Source organism: Macaca nemestrina, unplaced genomic scaffold (genome assembly GCF_043159975.1).
Source record: "Macaca nemestrina isolate mMacNem1 unplaced genomic scaffold, mMacNem.hap1 Scaffold_611, whole genome shotgun sequence".
In the NCBI taxonomy this organism is placed as follows: domain Eukaryota; kingdom Metazoa; phylum Chordata; class Mammalia; order Primates; family Cercopithecidae; genus Macaca; species Macaca nemestrina.
The window spans coordinates 1-17,479 of NW_027257778.1; the positions used below are offsets into that span (position 1 = coordinate 1).

The 17,479-nt window shown below is 58.5% G+C and overlaps 2 protein-coding genes across 2 annotated transcripts; both read left to right on the forward strand.

The window, feature by feature from the left end:
• Positions 1–1,332: 1,332 nt before the first annotated feature.
• Positions 1,333–5,674, forward strand: LOC139361562 (serine protease 27-like; the record flags this gene model as incomplete). Its single annotated transcript, XM_071090145.1, has 6 exons — positions 1,333–1,479; positions 1,562–1,685; positions 2,707–2,733; positions 3,351–3,513; positions 4,870–5,141; positions 5,508–5,674. Coding segments are annotated over 6 exons (900 nt in total), but the record flags the coding sequence as incomplete, so codon positions are not given.
• A 4,755-nt stretch (positions 5,675–10,429) lies between these two features.
• Positions 10,430–17,022, forward strand: LOC139361564 (serine protease 27-like). The gene is made up of 5 exons (XM_071090146.1): positions 10,430–10,475; positions 14,054–14,080; positions 14,698–14,860; positions 16,218–16,487; positions 16,854–17,022. Exons 1-5 carry the CDS (start codon positions 10,430–10,432, stop codon positions 17,020–17,022), a joined length of 675 nt encoding a protein of 224 aa, XP_070946247.1.
• The last annotated feature ends 457 nt before the right edge of the window (positions 17,023–17,479 follow it).

Here is a 17,479-nt window from a genome sequence, read left to right on the forward strand (position 1 = left end):
ATGATGGTGCCTTCTGAGCGAGCCATCTGCACAGAAGGTGGAAGGCAGTGACTGCCCCTGAGCGGGGTGAGGAACCAAGGTCATTGCCAAAACTCTTGGGCAATGAGTTTAGCAGTTGGTTCACCAACAGCTATGACCAGAGGCTGGACTCCTGGATGCGTCCTCACCCCCAGCCCCAGGGTGGCACCCCCACCAGGTCTTTGGCTGGCACCCACTAGAGTCCTAGGCTTCACCATCCCCACCAGCTACCAGCGAATCACAGGCCCAGGCCCCAAACAATGCTCCCGACATCCCCGGCACCCCTGTCTGTTGCTTCCAGCCCCCACAAGGCGCCCACCCTGGAGGGCTCAGCTCTCCACATCACCCATTTCCGATCAGCCCCCACAGCCACACTTGTGTCTCTCCACACATTTCCTGAGCTCAGGTCCCCCAGACGCAGCCTTTGCCTTCTTGGAGCTCCTGGGCTAAGATAAGACTTGATTCTGGCTCCAGGGTGTTGTAGGCAGAGCTCCCATCAGAAGGACAGAGAGCTAGAGAGAGAGTATGGGGCTTCCAAGATAGACAATGCAAGCAGCAAGGAAGGCTTCCTGGAGGAGGCAGCATTCAGTTGGGCCTTGATCTCTAGATCAAGACTAGGACTTGGCTGGGCGCCGTGGCTCACGCCTGTAATCCCAGCACTTTGGGAGGCCGAGGTCAGGAGATCGAGACCATGGTGAAACCCCGTCTCTACTAAAAAATACAAAAAATTAGCTGGGCGCGGTGGTGGGCACCTGTAGTCCCAGCTACTTGGGAGACTGAGGCAGGAGAATGGCATGAACCCGGGAGGCGGAGCTTTCAGTGAGCTGAGATTGTGCCACTGTACTCCAGCCTGGGTGACACAGTGAGACTTTGTCTCAAAAAAAAAAAAAAAAAAAAAAAGAAGACTAGGATTTACAGAGACTAGGGGAAGGGCATCCAGATTGTGGGGTGAGGGGAGCAAGCACTCACAGGCCAGAAGACTCTGCCTAAATGAGAAGTACAGGGTTACTTCAGGAAGGAAGGATCTGCACGGGGAGGAGGCATCGCTGGAGGGGGCAGTGCTCAGGCCGGGAGCATAGAGACACAGCTTCTGCAGACTCCCAGAGGGTGAGAAGGCCTGACAGTATGCGCTCTTCTGCAAGCAGGATCCTCAGGCTTGGAAGGAGCAAGGGGTCGGGGTTGGGGGGGGGGTCAGGGAATAACCCTCCTGGGGGTGTTTGCATTTTAAAAGGGCACCTAATTAGCACAAATTAATGAGCAGAGCATCCAGGGCAGACTCTCCATTTCCCGTTGCTCCTGACCCCGCATCTGCAGGGGACCCCTTTGCCTGCCCTGCACCTTCTCTACCTCCTCCTCCTGCCCATCCACAGCTGCCCCCTCGCAGCTTGCTGCCTTATTGTCCAGCACCCCCCAGGGGTGTCTCTGCCCACCAATGGTGTTGGGGAAGGTGCCCCCCAGACTGTGAGCCAGACAGGAAGGAAGAGGATGCCGTAAAAACCCTCGGGGTGCTTGAGCACTCCATGGCCACTTCCTGTCCCCACAGCCCCTTGACTTCAGGGAACTGGTTATCTTTTCCAGGCGGAGCGAAGACATGGTCCATAGCAGCCAGGCTGGGTCCCAGAAGGCACTGGAGGTTAAGGGGAAGCTGAGGGCCGAGATGTGGGGAGGTGCCTGTTCTAACCCCCCGCCCAGCTACGGGCAAATCTGCCCCCACAGAAGCAGACGCACGGAGTGCAGGGGTGGTGAGAGGACTCAAGGCCAGGCAGTTCCAGGCTTTGCTACCCCTGGGGCTGTACACTGTGGTCCTGACTGGGGTCTCCAAGCTGGGGTAGAGGCTCCAGTGTTTGGTTAAAGGCCCAGCAAGAGGTCCTTTGTGTCCTCGGTGTGGGAGGCAATGTCCCATCCTTGGTTCCCCTGAACGATCCCATACCTTACTTCTCTTCCTGGCCCCTCACCGTATCCGCCCCAAAGTCCCCCTTGCACAGTCCAGCAGGGGGTCCTGGGTCTCGCCTGCAGAGCCTGCTGCATGCCTGGGAGAGGGGTCAGCTCTTGGGACTCTGGAATCTTGACAAGGCTGATCTCTGGTGGCCAATGCAGACCACTGTACCTTCTCTACCCCCCTGAGGCCAGGGAGAAGCCTGTGGGGCTCAGGCCTCAGCCTCAGGACCAAAGTGAGACTTGGGGAAGAAGACCTGCCCATTCTGGAGCAGACTGTGAGAGAGCCTGGGCAGCTCAAATGCAGAGACAGTTCCCGGGCCTCTTCTGCTCCAAGCTGTTCCAGGAGAAAAGGCCAACCCCACAGTGTCAGGGCTGAAGGCTGGACCCTCCCCAGAAACTTCCAGACAAGGATGGGTGGGGAGTGTGGAGAGAGAGAACCCTTGCCAGGATGAGAAGGGGACATCTAGCCTGGGGATCCCTTCACTGGCACCTCCTGACCGGCTCCCCATGTGGCAAGGAGCATCCACCCTTGCAGATAAGCTCTGGCCCATGGGCCTGGGCCTGAGCATATGGCAGAGCCAGCCCTGGGGGGAAACTGCAGGCCCTTGGGCTCTCCTGTGAGGTCCCTCTGTGGACTGTCCTTCTGGAGTCCTCCGGAGCAGGGGAGGGTCAGTGGAGAGGGGCTGCATGGTTGGGGAGGGTAGGCCAGGCTGCACCTGGCCTGGCTGATCACCCTCTCCTCACTTCCAGGGTCTCAGGTGGCCAAGGCAGCAACAGGTAAGCACCCAAGGCCCTGGGGTGGGAGGGACAGGAGCCGGCTGGACTGAAACAGGGACACTCACACCGAGAGGGAATTTGGAACGCAAAGGGCACTGGAGAATTCCAGAGGAGGGGAAAGTGGGGGCTGCGTGGAACTGGAGCCCAGAAAGGAGAGGAGGAGGAAGGTCCACATGGGAGCAGGATGGCCAGCACAGAGCATTGAGGCGCAGCGCAGGACAAGGGTGGCGGGGTCTGAGGATCACCCTGAAAAGTGACCGGCCCCCTCTGGGTGGCTCCCTTGCAGAGGGCATGACACCCGTTCCATCCTTCCAGGTGCCTGTTTGGGTCAGGCCCTAGGACAAGACCCTTCCCGGGTTATCTCAGTGTCTCTGTGGCCCCCACGAGGCAGCTGTTAGGTTGCCCTTCCCCGCATGGAGAGCCAGACTCAGGGGGCAACTAGGGAGGGTCTGCCTGTATCCCAGGCTGCCCAGAAGCTCAGGCCTCGCACTTCCCCAAGGTCTTCGGGCAGGTCAGGGGCAGGAGGGCCGAGGACTGGAGTGTGAGGCTGAGGGCTGAGCCTCGGCCATGGAACCAGCCCCAGTGAGCGCCCCCACCCACACCCCATGCTCCCCCAGCCTGTGGGCACACCAGGATGCTGAACCGAATGGTGGGCGGGCAGGACGCGCAGGAGGGCGAGTGGCCCTGGCAAGTCAGCATCCAGCGCAACGGAAGCCACTTCTGCGGGGGCAGCCTCATCGCGGAGCGGTGGGTCCTGACGGCCGCGCACTGCTTCCCCAAGTGAGTCCGCCCGCCCCTGCCCCCGCCCGCAGCGCTGACAGCGCCCCGCGCGCGGCCGGTTCAGCACCGCGGACAGCGCCCGCCGCGCCAAGTCCTGCGGGTGACCTCCCTGGGGGCTCCTGGTCCAGCCCCGCCTCCTTTCCAGCCAGATGCTTCCCTTAGGTCCAACCCCAGGGCTAACTTCCAACTGCAACCGCTGCTCCCGCCCGCGGGAGGCGCCTCGCACGGCCTCCAACCCCCTCCATCCCCTCCACCCACTCCCTGTGGGTCCCTGCGGAAGCCGCCGGCAGGTTCTGCACACCGGCCTGTCCTGTCCTTTCCCCATCCCGCATACACCTCAGCTCCACGACACTCTTCCCAGGAGGAACTCTGCTCACAAAGCCCAAGGACCAGACAGAATGGCCCTTCCTCCCCTCACCCACATGAGCCACCCCAGAAAGCCCTGAGCAGAGGCCAGGCCACCCAGCCCTCTGCCGTGTATGAACCACCTGGCCCCACACCTTCTGTGTGTCTCTAGTTCCTCACCTCACACCTCACCACCACAGCTCTAATTATTTTAAACCCCACATCTTTTTCTTTTTTCTTTTTTCTTCTTCATCTTTAAAAGAGTATCATGACAAAAAACCCACATCTTAAATTCAGATACTCATGGCCAGGCACGGTGGCTCATGCCCATAATCCCAGCATTTTGGGAGGCCAAGGCGGGCAGATTAGTTGAACCCAGGAGTTCAAGACCAGCCTGGGCAACATAGCAAGACCCTATCTGTACTACTTAAAAAAAAAAAAAATACCCAGGTGCAGTGGTGCCTGTGGTCCCAAGTACTCAGGAAGCTGAGGTGGGAGGATGGCTTGAACCCAGGGGTTGGAGGCTGCAATGAGCGACAATTGTGTCACTGCTCTGCAGCCTGGGTGACAGAATGAGAACTCTGTCTCTAAGGGGAAAAAAAAAATCAGAAACTTGGGCTGAGAGAGGGCAGGTCACCTGCCAGAGGCCCACAGGTGGTGCTGGCCCTGCTGCACCTGGAGGGTAGTTCTCTCCCAGCCAGCCTTTCGGGTAGGCACTGTGGCTGTCCCCATAGCACAGATGCGAAAGCTGCGTCACAGAGAACTTGTTAGGTGACTTCCCCAAGGTCACACAGCGGCCAGGGGTGGAGGTGGAAATCTGAGGAGGGCGGTCTGGCTTCAATGTAAACATGCATCACTGCTACACCTGGCTGTCCTAGAGATGGCTCTCAAAGACAGCATGCAGAGAGAGGTGTGGGGCACGATGGTGGCCAGAGAAGGAGCCCCAGCCCCTCCTGGGCCTGTCCCCACATGAGGGGCAGCCTCACACGGCCTCTCTGCTTCTCCCGCCAGCACCTCTGAGATGTCCCTGTACCAGGTCCTGCTGGGGGCAAGGCAGCTAGTGCAGCCAGGGCCGCACGCTGTGTATGCCCGGGTGAGGCGGGTGGAGAGCAACCCCCTGTACGAGGGCATGGCCTCCAGTGCCGACGTGGCCCTCGTGGAGCTGGAGGAACCAGTGTCCTTCACCAATTACATCCTCCCCGTGCGCCTGCCCGACCCCTCGGTGATCTTTGAGACGGGCATGAACTGCTGGGTCACTGGCTGGGGCAGCTCCAGTGAACAAGGTAAGGAAACACGGCTAGGAAATAATGAGGGATGTGCCTCAAGAAGGCCCAGGGCGGCTTGGGGGCCACTCTGAACCCACAGTCTTCCTGTTGCTGTATTAATACACACACCCGGTCTCTGTTCACATAGGTGGGGCTGAGGGGAGCAGCAGCAGACCCAGAAGGAAGAGGGGGTGAAGGGAGACGGGGACAGAAAGGGCCCAGCCTGCTGCCTGGAAGGAGGGAGGATGTCTGCCCCACAGTGCCCTAGGCCAGAGATAGTCTAAACATGAGGAAAGGGCAGGCAGGAAGGAGTGGTGGTTCCCGAGGCCGTGGGTTCTTGATGAGGAAGTCTGTTGAGCCCCGGGCCGTTCTGACCCTCCCCAGACCGCCTGCCCAACCCGCGGATCCTGCAGAAACTCGCTGTGCCCATCATTGACACGCCCAAGTGCAACCTGCTCTACAGCAAAGACGCCGAATTTGGCTATCAACCTAAAACCATCAAGAATGACATGCTGTGCGCCGGCTTTGAGGAGGGCAAGAAGGACGCCTGAAAGGTGGGAGCAATGTGGTGTCCACGGGGACTCAGTCCCCGCCTCCGGGCCCAGGGCAGGGTGGGATCATGCCCTGCTCCATGGGCTGTGCATTCCACCAGCTGAGCAGCTTGCTTCGAAAAAGCAGATTCCGGGCTGGGCGCGGTGGCTCATGCCTGTAATCCCAGCACTTTGGGAGGCTGCAGCAGGCGGATCACGAGGTCAGGAGATCAAGACCATCCTGGCTAACACGGTGAAACCGTCTCTACTAAAAATACAAAAAATTAGCCAGGCGTGGTGGTGGGTGCCTGTACTCCCAGCTACTTGGGAGGCTGAGGCAGGAGAATGGCGTGAACCCGGGAGGCGGAGCTTGCAGTGAGCCGAGATCACGCCACTGCACTCCAGCCTGGGAGACACAGCGAGACTCCGTCTCAAAAAATAAATAAATAAATAAATAAATAAATAAATAAATAAATAAATTTTATAAGCCTACAATTAAATACATTATATTTAAAAAAAAAAAGGTAGAGGCCGGCGCGGTGGCTCACGCCTGCAATCCTAGCACTTTGGGAAGCTGAGGCTGGTGGATCACCTGAGGTCAGGAGTTCAAGACCAATCTGGGCAACACGGTGAAACCCCGTCTCTACTAAAAAAATGCAAAAAAATTAGCTGGGCATGGTGGCGGGCGCCTGTAGTCCCAGCTACTCGGGAGGCTGAGGCAGGAGAATGGCGTGAACCGGGAGGCAGAGCCTGCAATGAGCCAAGATCATGCCACTGCACTCCAGCCTGGGCAACAGAGCAAGACTCCATCTCAACAAAAAACAAAAAACAAAAAACGAACATACTATAACTTAAAGAAACAAAACAAAACAAAACAAACAAAAAAAACCACCAGGCGTGGTGACTCATGCCTGTAATCCCAGCACTTTTGGAGGCCGAGGCGGTGGATCGCCTGGGGTCAGGAGTTCAAGACCAGCCTGAACAACACGGTGAAACCCTGTCTCTATTAAAAATACAAAAATTAGCCAGGCATGGTGGCGGGCCCCTGTAGTCCCAGCTACTTGGGAGGCTGAGGCAGGAGAATGATGTAAACCCAGGAGGCAGAACTTGCAGTGAGCTGAGATCCGGCCACTGCACTCCAACCTGGGCGACAGAGTGAGACTCCGTCTTAAAAAAAAAAAAAAAAAAAAAAGAATGGACTTGAATATTAATAACTAAGGGCCGCTGGCCAGGTGCAGTGGCTCATGCCTGTAATCTCACTTTGAGAGGCCAATGCAGGCAGATTACATGAAGTTAGGAGTTTGAGACCAGCCTGGGAAATATGGTGAAACCCTGGCTCTACTAAAATTACAAAAATTAGCTAGGTGTAGTGGTGGGCACCTGTAATCCCAGGTACTCAGGAGGCTGAGGCAGGAGAATTGTTTGACCCTGGGAGACAGAGGATGGAGTGAGCCAAGATCACACCACTGCACTCCAGCCTGAGTGAGAGAGCAAGACTGTGTCTCCAAAATTAATAATAATAATAATAATTAAGGGCATTTTTAGAAGTTGGATTATCTTCAATATTTAGTCATTAATTTTCTCTTAAAAATTTGGGAAACATTTTGCCTATTCCTCAAAAAATTAAATGAAGAATTCCCATTTGATCCAGCAATTCCACTTCTGGGTATATTCACAAAAGAATTGAAAGCAGTGTCTAAAACAGATATCTGTACACCCAAGTTCAAGCATCATTATTCACAAAAGCCAAAAGGTGGAAACAGGCTGGGCACGGTGGCTCACGCCTATAATCCCAGCACTTTGGGAGGCTGAGGCGGGTGGATCACCTGAGGTCGGGAGTTCGAGACCAGCCTGGCCAATATGGCGAAACTCTGTCTCTACTAAAAATACAAAAATTAGCTGGCCGTGGTGGCATGTGCCTGCAATCCCAGCTACTAGAGGGGCTGAGACAGGAGGAACGCTTGAACCTGGGAGGCAGAGGTTGCAGTGAGCCGAGATTGTGCCACTGCACTCCAGCCTGGGCAACAGAGTGAGATTCTGTCTCAAAAACAAACAAACAAACAAACAAAAAACCATAAAAATCTTTCTGGATTTTAACGCCCTCTTCATTTGTTGGGTGGTTGCTGTGAGGAAGGGGCCTGTTCTCAGCCTTGGGTCCGTGGGCTCCAGGCACAGGGACATGGAGGCGAGTCTGGGTTCCTGATTCTCTAATCGCCGGCGTGGCTGTGCCTTGTTCCTCAAGAGCCCAGCTTTCCCTGTCGTCCTCTTGACTTTTGTCACTTGCTTGAATTTTTTTTTTTTTTGAGAGGAGTCTCGCTGTGTGGCCCAGGCTGGAGTGCAGTGGCCCGATCTCGGCTCACTGCAGGCTCCACCTCCCGGGTTCACGCCATTCTCCCGCCTCAGCCTCCGAGTAGCTGGGACTACAGGCGCCCGCCACCACGCCCGGCTAGGTTTTTTTTTTTTTTTTGTATTTTTAGTAGAGACGGGGTTTCACCGTGTTAGCCAGGATGGTCTCGATCTCCTGACCTCGTGATCCACCCACCTCGGCCTCCCAAAGTGCTGGGATTACAGGCTTGAGCCACCGTGCCCGGCCAACTTGCTTGAATTTAAGGCGGAGCCACCCTTAGAAGAATGGGCTTAAAAGGAGGGTTAGGGAGCAGACACCAAGGAACACAGAGAAAGGTGCCAAGAGGAAGTAGTTACCTGAGAGGCTCTAAGACTGCCTCTGAGAGCCCACCAGTGACCCGACCATCGGGTGCTGGAGAAATGTGGTCACCCAGACACTTTGAAACACTTTCTGTGGTTTATAATAATAATAATTATTATTATTAATTTTTTTTTTTTGAGACGTGGTCTCACTGTCTCCCAGGCTGGAGTGCAGTGGTGTAATCTTGTGTCCCTACCATCTCCGCCTCCCGGGTTCAAGTGATTCTCCTGCCTCAGTCTCCTGAGTAGCTAGGATCACAGGCGCCCACCACCATGTCCGGCTAATTTTGTATTTTAGTAGAGATGGGGTATTTTGTCTTTCACCATGTTGGCCAGGCTGGTCTCGAACTCCTGACCTCAGGTGATCCGTCTGCCTTGGCCTCCCAAAGTGTTGGGATTACAGGTGTGAGCCACTGCACCTGGCCCATCGCGGTTTATAATTAGAGATTATCTGCTAAATGATGTCCTGTCCTCTCCCTCACACTGTGAGGTGAGGTCTGTTTGAGTCACGTCTGTATTCCCCAAACCCGGGACGGTATTGGGCTCAAATCCGTTCAGAAATGATTGACTGAATGAATGAATAAATGAATGAATACGTTTGGAGTCTCCTCTTCCCACTCCGCCCTCCCTCGTTCCCTCGTTCCCTCCAGCCCCCCAGGGACTGCCCAGCCCGCCTCCCACCCCCGACCCGGGAACTCCAGGGACTAGAGCGGGAGGGGCGGGGAGGGTGGGAGGGGGCGGTGGAGGCGGAGAGGTGGGAGGGCAGGGCTAGGGAGGGCTGCTCAGGGAGCCGGAGCCGCGACCAGGAGGCTGGGAGAGCCCCGCCCGCGCCCCGGACGTCTGCGCCGCGCCCCGCGCCCACCAGAGGGCAGCACCACGACGCGCGCGGACAAGGCTGAGGCGGGAACGCCCTCACCCCCTAGCCCCGCCCGGAGCCGCCCGGGCCCCGCCCCGCCCACGAGTACACCCCCGGCGCCGGCGGGGAAACTGAGGCCCGGCGCCCCCGACCCCGCGGCCCGGCCCCACTCTGGCTCTGACGTCAGCTCCGTGCCCCAAATAACTTCCTCCCCGAGTCTCTTACGCCGCGGCGCCGCGCCCACAGCCAGGCGGCAACACCGAGACTGTCACCACGGCCCGGCCTTCCCGGAGCCGCTTCCGCCCCGCCTGGTGCCGGGAAGCACCCGTCCCACCCGAGGGACGGCAGCCGGAGCCAGTGTCGGCCACCTGGGCCGGGCTGACGCGCGCCTGGGGGACTTCTGGGGCCTGGTGTCCCGGGAGGAGGGTCGCTGGGGCCAACCCCGGACCCCGCCCCATGTCCCATCGCCTCCCCTGCCCTTGGCCCCACAAACACCCCTGTCCCTGACTTTCCCACCAGCGCTGCCTAGCCCCACTGTGTTCCGTCGGCGCTCAATAAAATACTGAATGAGGCCGGGCGCGGTGGCTCATCCCTGTAATCCCAGCACTTTGGAAGGCTGAGGACCGATCACGATGTCAGGAGATCGCGACCAGCCTGGCCAACATGGTGAAACCCCGTCTCTACTAAAATACAAAAAATTAGCCGGGCATGTTGGCGGGTGACTTTAGTCCCAGCTACTCTGGAAGCTGAGGCAGGAGAATGGCTTGAACCCGGGAGGCGGAGCTTGCAGTGAACCGAGATTGCGCTCCAGCCTGGGCGACAGAGCAAGACTCCGCCTCAAAAAATTAAAAAAATAAATAAAATAATAATAATGAATGAAGCTGGACGGACTTCGCGTGCACCGCGGTCAGCTTGGGGTGTGCTGGGTGTTCAGGGTCCAGGAACCAAGGCCAACGGCACCCCGCGCCGCGCTGACTTGAGGGGACTGCCCGGGGGTCTCAGGGTTCAGGGCCAGGTCACAGAGGAGTCGGCTCTGGGCGCTTCCTTCCTGAGGAGAGGAGCTGGACAGGCCGGGCCATCGGGTTGGGCAGCATAGCCGGGCCTGTGCTCATCTCCAGCATAAAACTCCATTTCATGGAGCCTGCACCTCGCTCCTGCTTCAACACTTCTGCCACCGCCGACCCCAGCCCTGTGCCCCAGCCAGGCCTGAGGACATGAGGCGTCCCGCTGCGGTGCCGCTCCTGCTGCTGCTGTGTTTTGGTGAGTGACAAAGGTGCAGGGTCGGGGAGCTGCAGTCGCCCAACAGGCCCCGCTGCACTGCCTGAGGCTTCAGCTCAGCCCCCTACTCCCTGGGACAGGCCAGGGCTGTGGGACAGGCCATCCCTCCTGCCCCTGAGCAGGTGGGAAGGCTCTAGATGTGTCAACTGGGGAGCCCAAAGTGGGGAGGGCAGGGTGGGAGGTGTGCACACAGGCCGCAGAGGACCCCACTGCCATAACTGGGCAAGGCCTCCTCCCATGCCTCTCCGTGGGCTCTGGTGTGCCAGTTCTGGCCAGGCTCCCTGCTTCCTGCCACTTCATTCTCTCCAGCCTCTCCCCCCATTCTCTAGGTGAGGACAGAAGCCTCGTATGTGCAGGATGTGAACTCAGGCTCCAAGTGCCTGGACCATCATTCTTGGGGTGGGAGGGTGGCCGAGCCAGGGCTGCTGCCTGTGCCTGGAAGCCCCAGCAGGCTGGCTGCGGGCTCAATAGAGAGCTGGGGGCAGGGGGTGCAGGTGGCAGAGGGCCCTATCCCCTGCTGACAGAGGAACTGGCAATGCGCCACTGTGCCGTCTCCCAGTCCTGGGTCAGGGATAGCAGGTGCCAACCAGGGGGCCCCACCTGCCAGGTCCTCCCTGCAGGTCAGGACACTCTCTGTCAGGGAAACCCTCTCACATTCCTGGGCTAGCCTGGCCAGCCCGGCAGCCACCACACTTCCCTGTCCTCAAGTCACCTCCCGGGGCTGGGTCGGGTCATCCCAGGCTGCAGCTTAGCCAGGACTCCTGGCTTCCTAGTTCTCCTGGGCAGGAGGGCACCAGAGTGGCCCCTCTGGCCCGGCCTCCCCCACCCCATCCCCCCCAGCCTCCCAGCACAAGGATGATGGTGCCTTCTGAGCGAGCCATCTGCACAGAAGGTGGAAGGCAGTGACTGCCCCTGAGCGGGGTGAGGAACCAAGGTCATTGCCAAAACTCTTGGGCAATGAGTTTAGCAGTTGGTTCACCAACAGCTATGACCAGAGGCTGGACTCCTGGATGCGTCCTCACCCCCAGCCCCAGGGTGGCACCCCCACCAGGTCTTTGGCTGGCACCCACTAGAGTCCTAGGCTTCACCATCCCCACCAGCTACCAGCGAATCACAGGCCCAGGCCCCAAACAATGCTCCCGACATCCCCGGCACCCCTGTCTGTTGCTTCCAGCCCCCACAAGGCGCCCACCCTGGAGGGCTCAGCTCTCCACATCACCCATTTCCGATCAGCCCCCACAGCCACACTTGTGTCTCTCCACACATTTCCTGAGCTCAGGTCCCCCAGACGCAGCCTTTGCCTTCTTGGAGCTCCTGGGCTAAGATAAGACTTGATTCTGGCTCCAGGGTGTTGTAGGCAGAGCTCCCATCAGAAGGACAGAGAGCTAGAGAGAGAGTATGGGGCTTCCAAGATAGACAATGCAAGCAGCAAGGAAGGCTTCCTGGAGGAGGCAGCATTCAGTTGGGCCTTGATCTCTAGATCAAGACTAGGACTTGGCTGGGCGCCGTGGCTCACGCCTGTAATCCCAGCACTTTGGGAGGCCGAGGTCAGGAGATCGAGACCATGGTGAAACCCCGTCTCTACTAAAAAATACAAAAAATTAGCTGGGCGCGGTGGTGGGCACCTGTAGTCCCAGCTACTTGGGAGACTGAGGCAGGAGAATGGCATGAACCCGGGAGGCGGAGCTTTCAGTGAGCTGAGATTGTGCCACTGTACTCCAGCCTGGGTGACACAGTGAGACTTTGTCTCAAAAAAAAAAAAAAAAAAAAAAGAAGACTAGGATTTACAGAGACTAGGGGAAGGGCATCCAGATTGTGGGGTGAGGGGAGCAAGCACTCACAGGCCAGAAGACTCTGCCTAAATGAGAAGTACAGGGTTACTTCAGGAAGGAAGGATCTGCACGGGGAGGAGGCATCGCTGGAGGGGGCAGTGCTCAGGCCGGGAGCATAGAGACACAGCTTCTGCAGACTCCCAGAGGGTGAGAAGGCCTGACAGTATGCGCTCTTCTGCAAGCAGGATCCTCAGGCTTGGAAGGAGCAAGGGGTCGGGGTTGGGGGGGGGGTCAGGGAATAACCCTCCTGGGGGTGTTTGCATTTTAAAAGGGCACCTAATTAGCACAAATTAATGAGCAGAGCATCCAGGGCAGACTCTCCATTTCCCGTTGCTCCTGACCCCGCATCTGCAGGGGACCCCTTTGCCTGCCCTGCACCTTCTCTACCTCCTCCTCCTGCCCATCCACAGCTGCCCCCTCGCAGCTTGCTGCCTTATTGTCCAGCACCCCCCAGGGGTGTCTCTGCCCACCAATGGTGTTGGGGAAGGTGCCCCCCAGACTGTGAGCCAGACAGGAAGGAAGAGGATGCCGTAAAAACCCTCGGGGTGCTTGAGCACTCCATGGCCACTTCCTGTCCCCACAGCCCCTTGACTTCAGGGAACTGGTTATCTTTTCCAGGCGGAGCGAAGACATGGTCCATAGCAGCCAGGCTGGGTCCCAGAAGGCACTGGAGGTTAAGGGGAAGCTGAGGGCCGAGATGTGGGGAGGTGCCTGTTCTAACCCCCCGCCCAGCTACGGGCAAATCTGCCCCCACAGAAGCAGACGCACGGAGTGCAGGGGTGGTGAGAGGACTCAAGGCCAGGCAGTTCCAGGCTTTGCTACCCCTGGGGCTGTACACTGTGGTCCTGACTGGGGTCTCCAAGCTGGGGTAGAGGCTCCAGTGTTTGGTTAAAGGCCCAGCAAGAGGTCCTTTGTGTCCTCGGTGTGGGAGGCAATGTCCCATCCTTGGTTCCCCTGAACGATCCCATACCTTACTTCTCTTCCTGGCCCCTCACCGTATCCGCCCCAAAGTCCCCCTTGCACAGTCCAGCAGGGGGTCCTGGGTCTCGCCTGCAGAGCCTGCTGCATGCCTGGGAGAGGGGTCAGCTCTTGGGACTCTGGAATCTTGACAAGGCTGATCTCTGGTGGCCAATGCAGACCACTGTACCTTCTCTACCCCCCTGAGGCCAGGGAGAAGCCTGTGGGGCTCAGGCCTCAGCCTCAGGACCAAAGTGAGACTTGGGGAAGAAGACCTGCCCATTCTGGAGCAGACTGTGAGAGAGCCTGGGCAGCTCAAATGCAGAGACAGTTCCCGGGCCTCTTCTGCTCCAAGCTGTTCCAGGAGAAAAGGCCAACCCCACAGTGTCAGGGCTGAAGGCTGGACCCTCCCCAGAAACTTCCAGACAAGGATGGGTGGGGAGTGTGGAGAGAGAGAACCCTTGCCAGGATGAGAAGGGGACATCTAGCCTGGGGATCCCTTCACTGGCACCTCCTGACCGGCTCCCCATGTGGCAAGGAGCATCCACCCTTGCAGATAAGCTCTGGCCCATGGGCCTGGGCCTGAGCATATGGCAGAGCCAGCCCTGGGGGGAAACTGCAGGCCCTTGGGCTCTCCTGTGAGGTCCCTCTGTGGACTGTCCTTCTGGAGTCCTCCGGAGCAGGGGAGGGTCAGTGGAGAGGGGCTGCATGGTTGGGGAGGGTAGGCCAGGCTGCACCTGGCCTGGCTGAACACCCTCTCCTCACTTCCAGGGTCTCAGGTGGCCAAGGCAGCAACAGGTAAGCACCCAAGGCCCTGGGGTGGGAGGGACAGGAGCCGGCTGGACTGAAACAGGGACACTCACACCGAGAGGGAATTTGGAACGCAAAGGGCACTGGAGAATTCCAGAGGAGGGGAAAGTGGGGGCTGCGTGGAACTGGAGCCCAGAAAGGAGAGGAGGAGGAAGGTCCACATGGGAGCAGGATGGCCAGCACAGAGCATTGAGGCGCAGCGCAGGACAAGGGTGGCGGGGTCTGAGGATCACCCTGAAAAGTGACTGGCCCCCTCTGGGTGGCTCCCTTGCAGAGGGCATGACACCCGTTCCATCCTTCCAGGTGCCTGTTTGGGTCAGGCCCTAGGACAAGACCCTTCCCGGGTTATCTCAGTGTCTCTGTGGCCCCCACGAGGCAGCTGTTAGGTTGCCCTTCCCCGCATGGAGAGCCAGACTCAGGGGGCAACTAGGGAGGGTCTGCCTGTATCCCAGGCTGCCCAGAAGCTCAGGCCTCGCACTTCCCCAAGGTCTTCGGGCAGGTCAGGGGCAGGAGGGCCGAGGACTGGAGTGTGAGGCTGAGGGCTGAGCCTCGGCCATGGAACCAGCCCCAGTGAGCGCCCCCACCCACACCCCATGCTCCCCCAGCCTGTGGGCACACCAGGATGCTGAACCGAATGGTGGGCGGGCAGGACGCGCAGGAGGGCGAGTGGCCCTGGCAAGTCAGCATCCAGCGCAACGGAAGCCACTTCTGCGGGGGCAGCCTCATCGCGGAGCGGTGGGTCCTGACGGCCGCGCACTGCTTCCCCAAGTGAGTCCGCCCGCCCCTGCCCCCGCCCGCAGCGCTGACAGCGCCCCGCGCGCGGCCGGTTCAGCACCGCGGACAGCGCCCGCCGCGCCAAGTCCTGCGGGTGACCTCCCTGGGGGCTCCTGGTCCAGCCCCGCCTCCTTTCCAGCCAGATGCTTCCCTTAGGTCCAACCCCAGGGCTAACTTCCAACTGCAACCGCTGCTCCCGCCCGCGGGAGGCGCCTCGCACGGCCTCCAACCCCCTCCATCCCCTCCACCCACTCCCTGTGGGTCCCTGCGGAAGCCGCCGGCAGGTTCTGCACACCGGCCTGTCCTGTCCTTTCCCCATCCCGCATACACCTCAGCTCCACGACACTCTTCCCAGGAGGAACTCTGCTCACAAAGCCCAAGGACCAGACAGAATGGCCCTTCCTCCCCTCACCCACATGAGCCACCCCAGAAAGCCCTGAGCAGAGGCCAGGCCACCCAGCCCTCTGCCGTGTATGAACCACCTGGCCCCACACCTTCTGTGTGTCTCTAGTTCCTCACCTCACACCTCACCACCACAGCTCTAATTATTTTAAACCCCACATCTTTTTCTTTTTTCTTTTTTCTTCTTCATCTTTAAAAGAGTATCATGACAAAAAACCCACATCTTAAATTCAGATACTCATGGCCAGGCACGGTGGCTCATGCCCATAATCCCAGCATTTTGGGAGGCCAAGGCGGGCAGATTAGTTGAACCCAGGAGTTCAAGACCAGCCTGGGCAACATAGCAAGACCCTATCTGTACTACTTAAAAAAAAAAAAAAATACCCAGGTGCAGTGGTGCCTGTGGTCCCAAGTACTCAGGAAGCTGAGGTGGGAGGATGGCTTGAACCCAGGGGTTGGAGGCTGCAATGAGCGACAATTGTGTCACTGCTCTGCAGCCTGGGTGACAGAATGAGAACTCTGTCTCTAAGGGGAAAAAAAAAATCAGAAACTTGGGCTGAGAGAGGGCAGGTCACCTGCCAGAGGCCCACAGGTGGTGCTGGCCCTGCTGCACCTGGAGGGTAGTTCTCTCCCAGCCAGCCTTTCGGGTAGGCACTGTGGCTGTCCCCATAGCACAGATGCGAAAGCTGCGTCACAGAGAACTTGTTAGGTGACTTCCCCAAGGTCACACAGCGGCCAGGGGTGGAGGTGGAAATCTGAGGAGGGCGGTCTGGCTTCAATGTAAACATGCATCACTGCTACACCTGGCTGTCCTAGAGATGGCTCTCAAAGACAGCATGCAGAGAGAGGTGTGGGGCACGATGGTGGCCAGAGAAGGAGCCCCAGCCCCTCCTGGGCCTGTCCCCACATGAGGGGCAGCCTCACACGGCCTCTCTGCTTCTCCCGCCAGCACCTCTGAGATGTCCCTGTACCAGGTCCTGCTGGGGGCAAGGCAGCTAGTGCAGCCAGGGCCGCACGCTGTGTATGCCCGGGTGAGGCGGGTGGAGAGCAACCCCCTGTACGAGGGCATGGCCTCCAGTGCCGACGTGGCCCTCGTGGAGCTGGAGGAACCAGTGTCCTTCACCAATTACATCCTCCCCGTGCGCCTGCCCGACCCCTCGGTGATCTTTGAGACGGGCATGAACTGCTGGGTCACTGGCTGGGGCAGCTCCAGTGAACAAGATAAGGAAACACGGCTAGGAAATAATGAGGGATGTGCCTCAAGAAGGCCCAGGGCGGCTTGGGGGCCACTCTGAACCCACAGTCTTCCTGTTGCTGTATTAATACACACACCCGGTCTCTGTTCACATAGGTGGGGCTGAGGGGAGCAGCAGCAGACCCAGAAGGAAGAGGGGGTGAAGGGAGACGGGGACAGAAAGGGCCCAGCCTGCTGCCTGGAAGGAGGGAGGATGTCTGCCCCACAGTGCCCTAGGCCAGAGATAGTCTAAACATGAGGAAAGGGCAGGCAGGAAGGAGTGGTGGTTCCCGAGGCCGTGGGTTCTTGATGAGGAAGTCTGTTGAGCCCCGGGCCGTTCTGACCCTCCCCAGACCGCCTGCCCAACCCGCGGATCCTGCAGAAACTCGCTGTGCCCATCATTGACACGCCCAAGTGCAACCTGCTCTACAGCAAAGACGCCGAATTTGGCTATCAACCTAAAACCATCAAGAATGACATGCTGTGCGCCGGCTTTGAGGAGGGCAAGAAGGACGCCTGAAAGGTGGGAGCAATGTGGTGTCCACGGGGACTCAGTCCCCGCCTCCGGGCCCAGGGCAGGGTGGGATCATGCCCTGCTCCATGGGCTGTGCATTCCACCAGCTGAGCAGCTTGCTTCGAAAAAGCAGATTCCGGGCTGGGCGCGGTGGCTCATGCCTGTAATCCCAGCACTTTGGGAGGCTGCAGCAGGCGGATCACGAGGTCAGGAGATCAAGACCATCCTGGCTAACACGGTGAAACCGTCTCTACTAAAAATACAAAAAATTAGCCAGGCGTGGTGGTGGGTGCCTGTACTCCCAGCTACTTGGGAGGCTGAGGCAGGAGAATGGCGTGAACCCGGGAGGCGGAGCTTGCAGTGAGCCGAGATCACGCCACTGCACTCCAGCCTGGGAGACACAGCGAGACTCCGTCTCAAAAAATAAATAAATAAATAAATAAATAAATAAATAAATAAATAA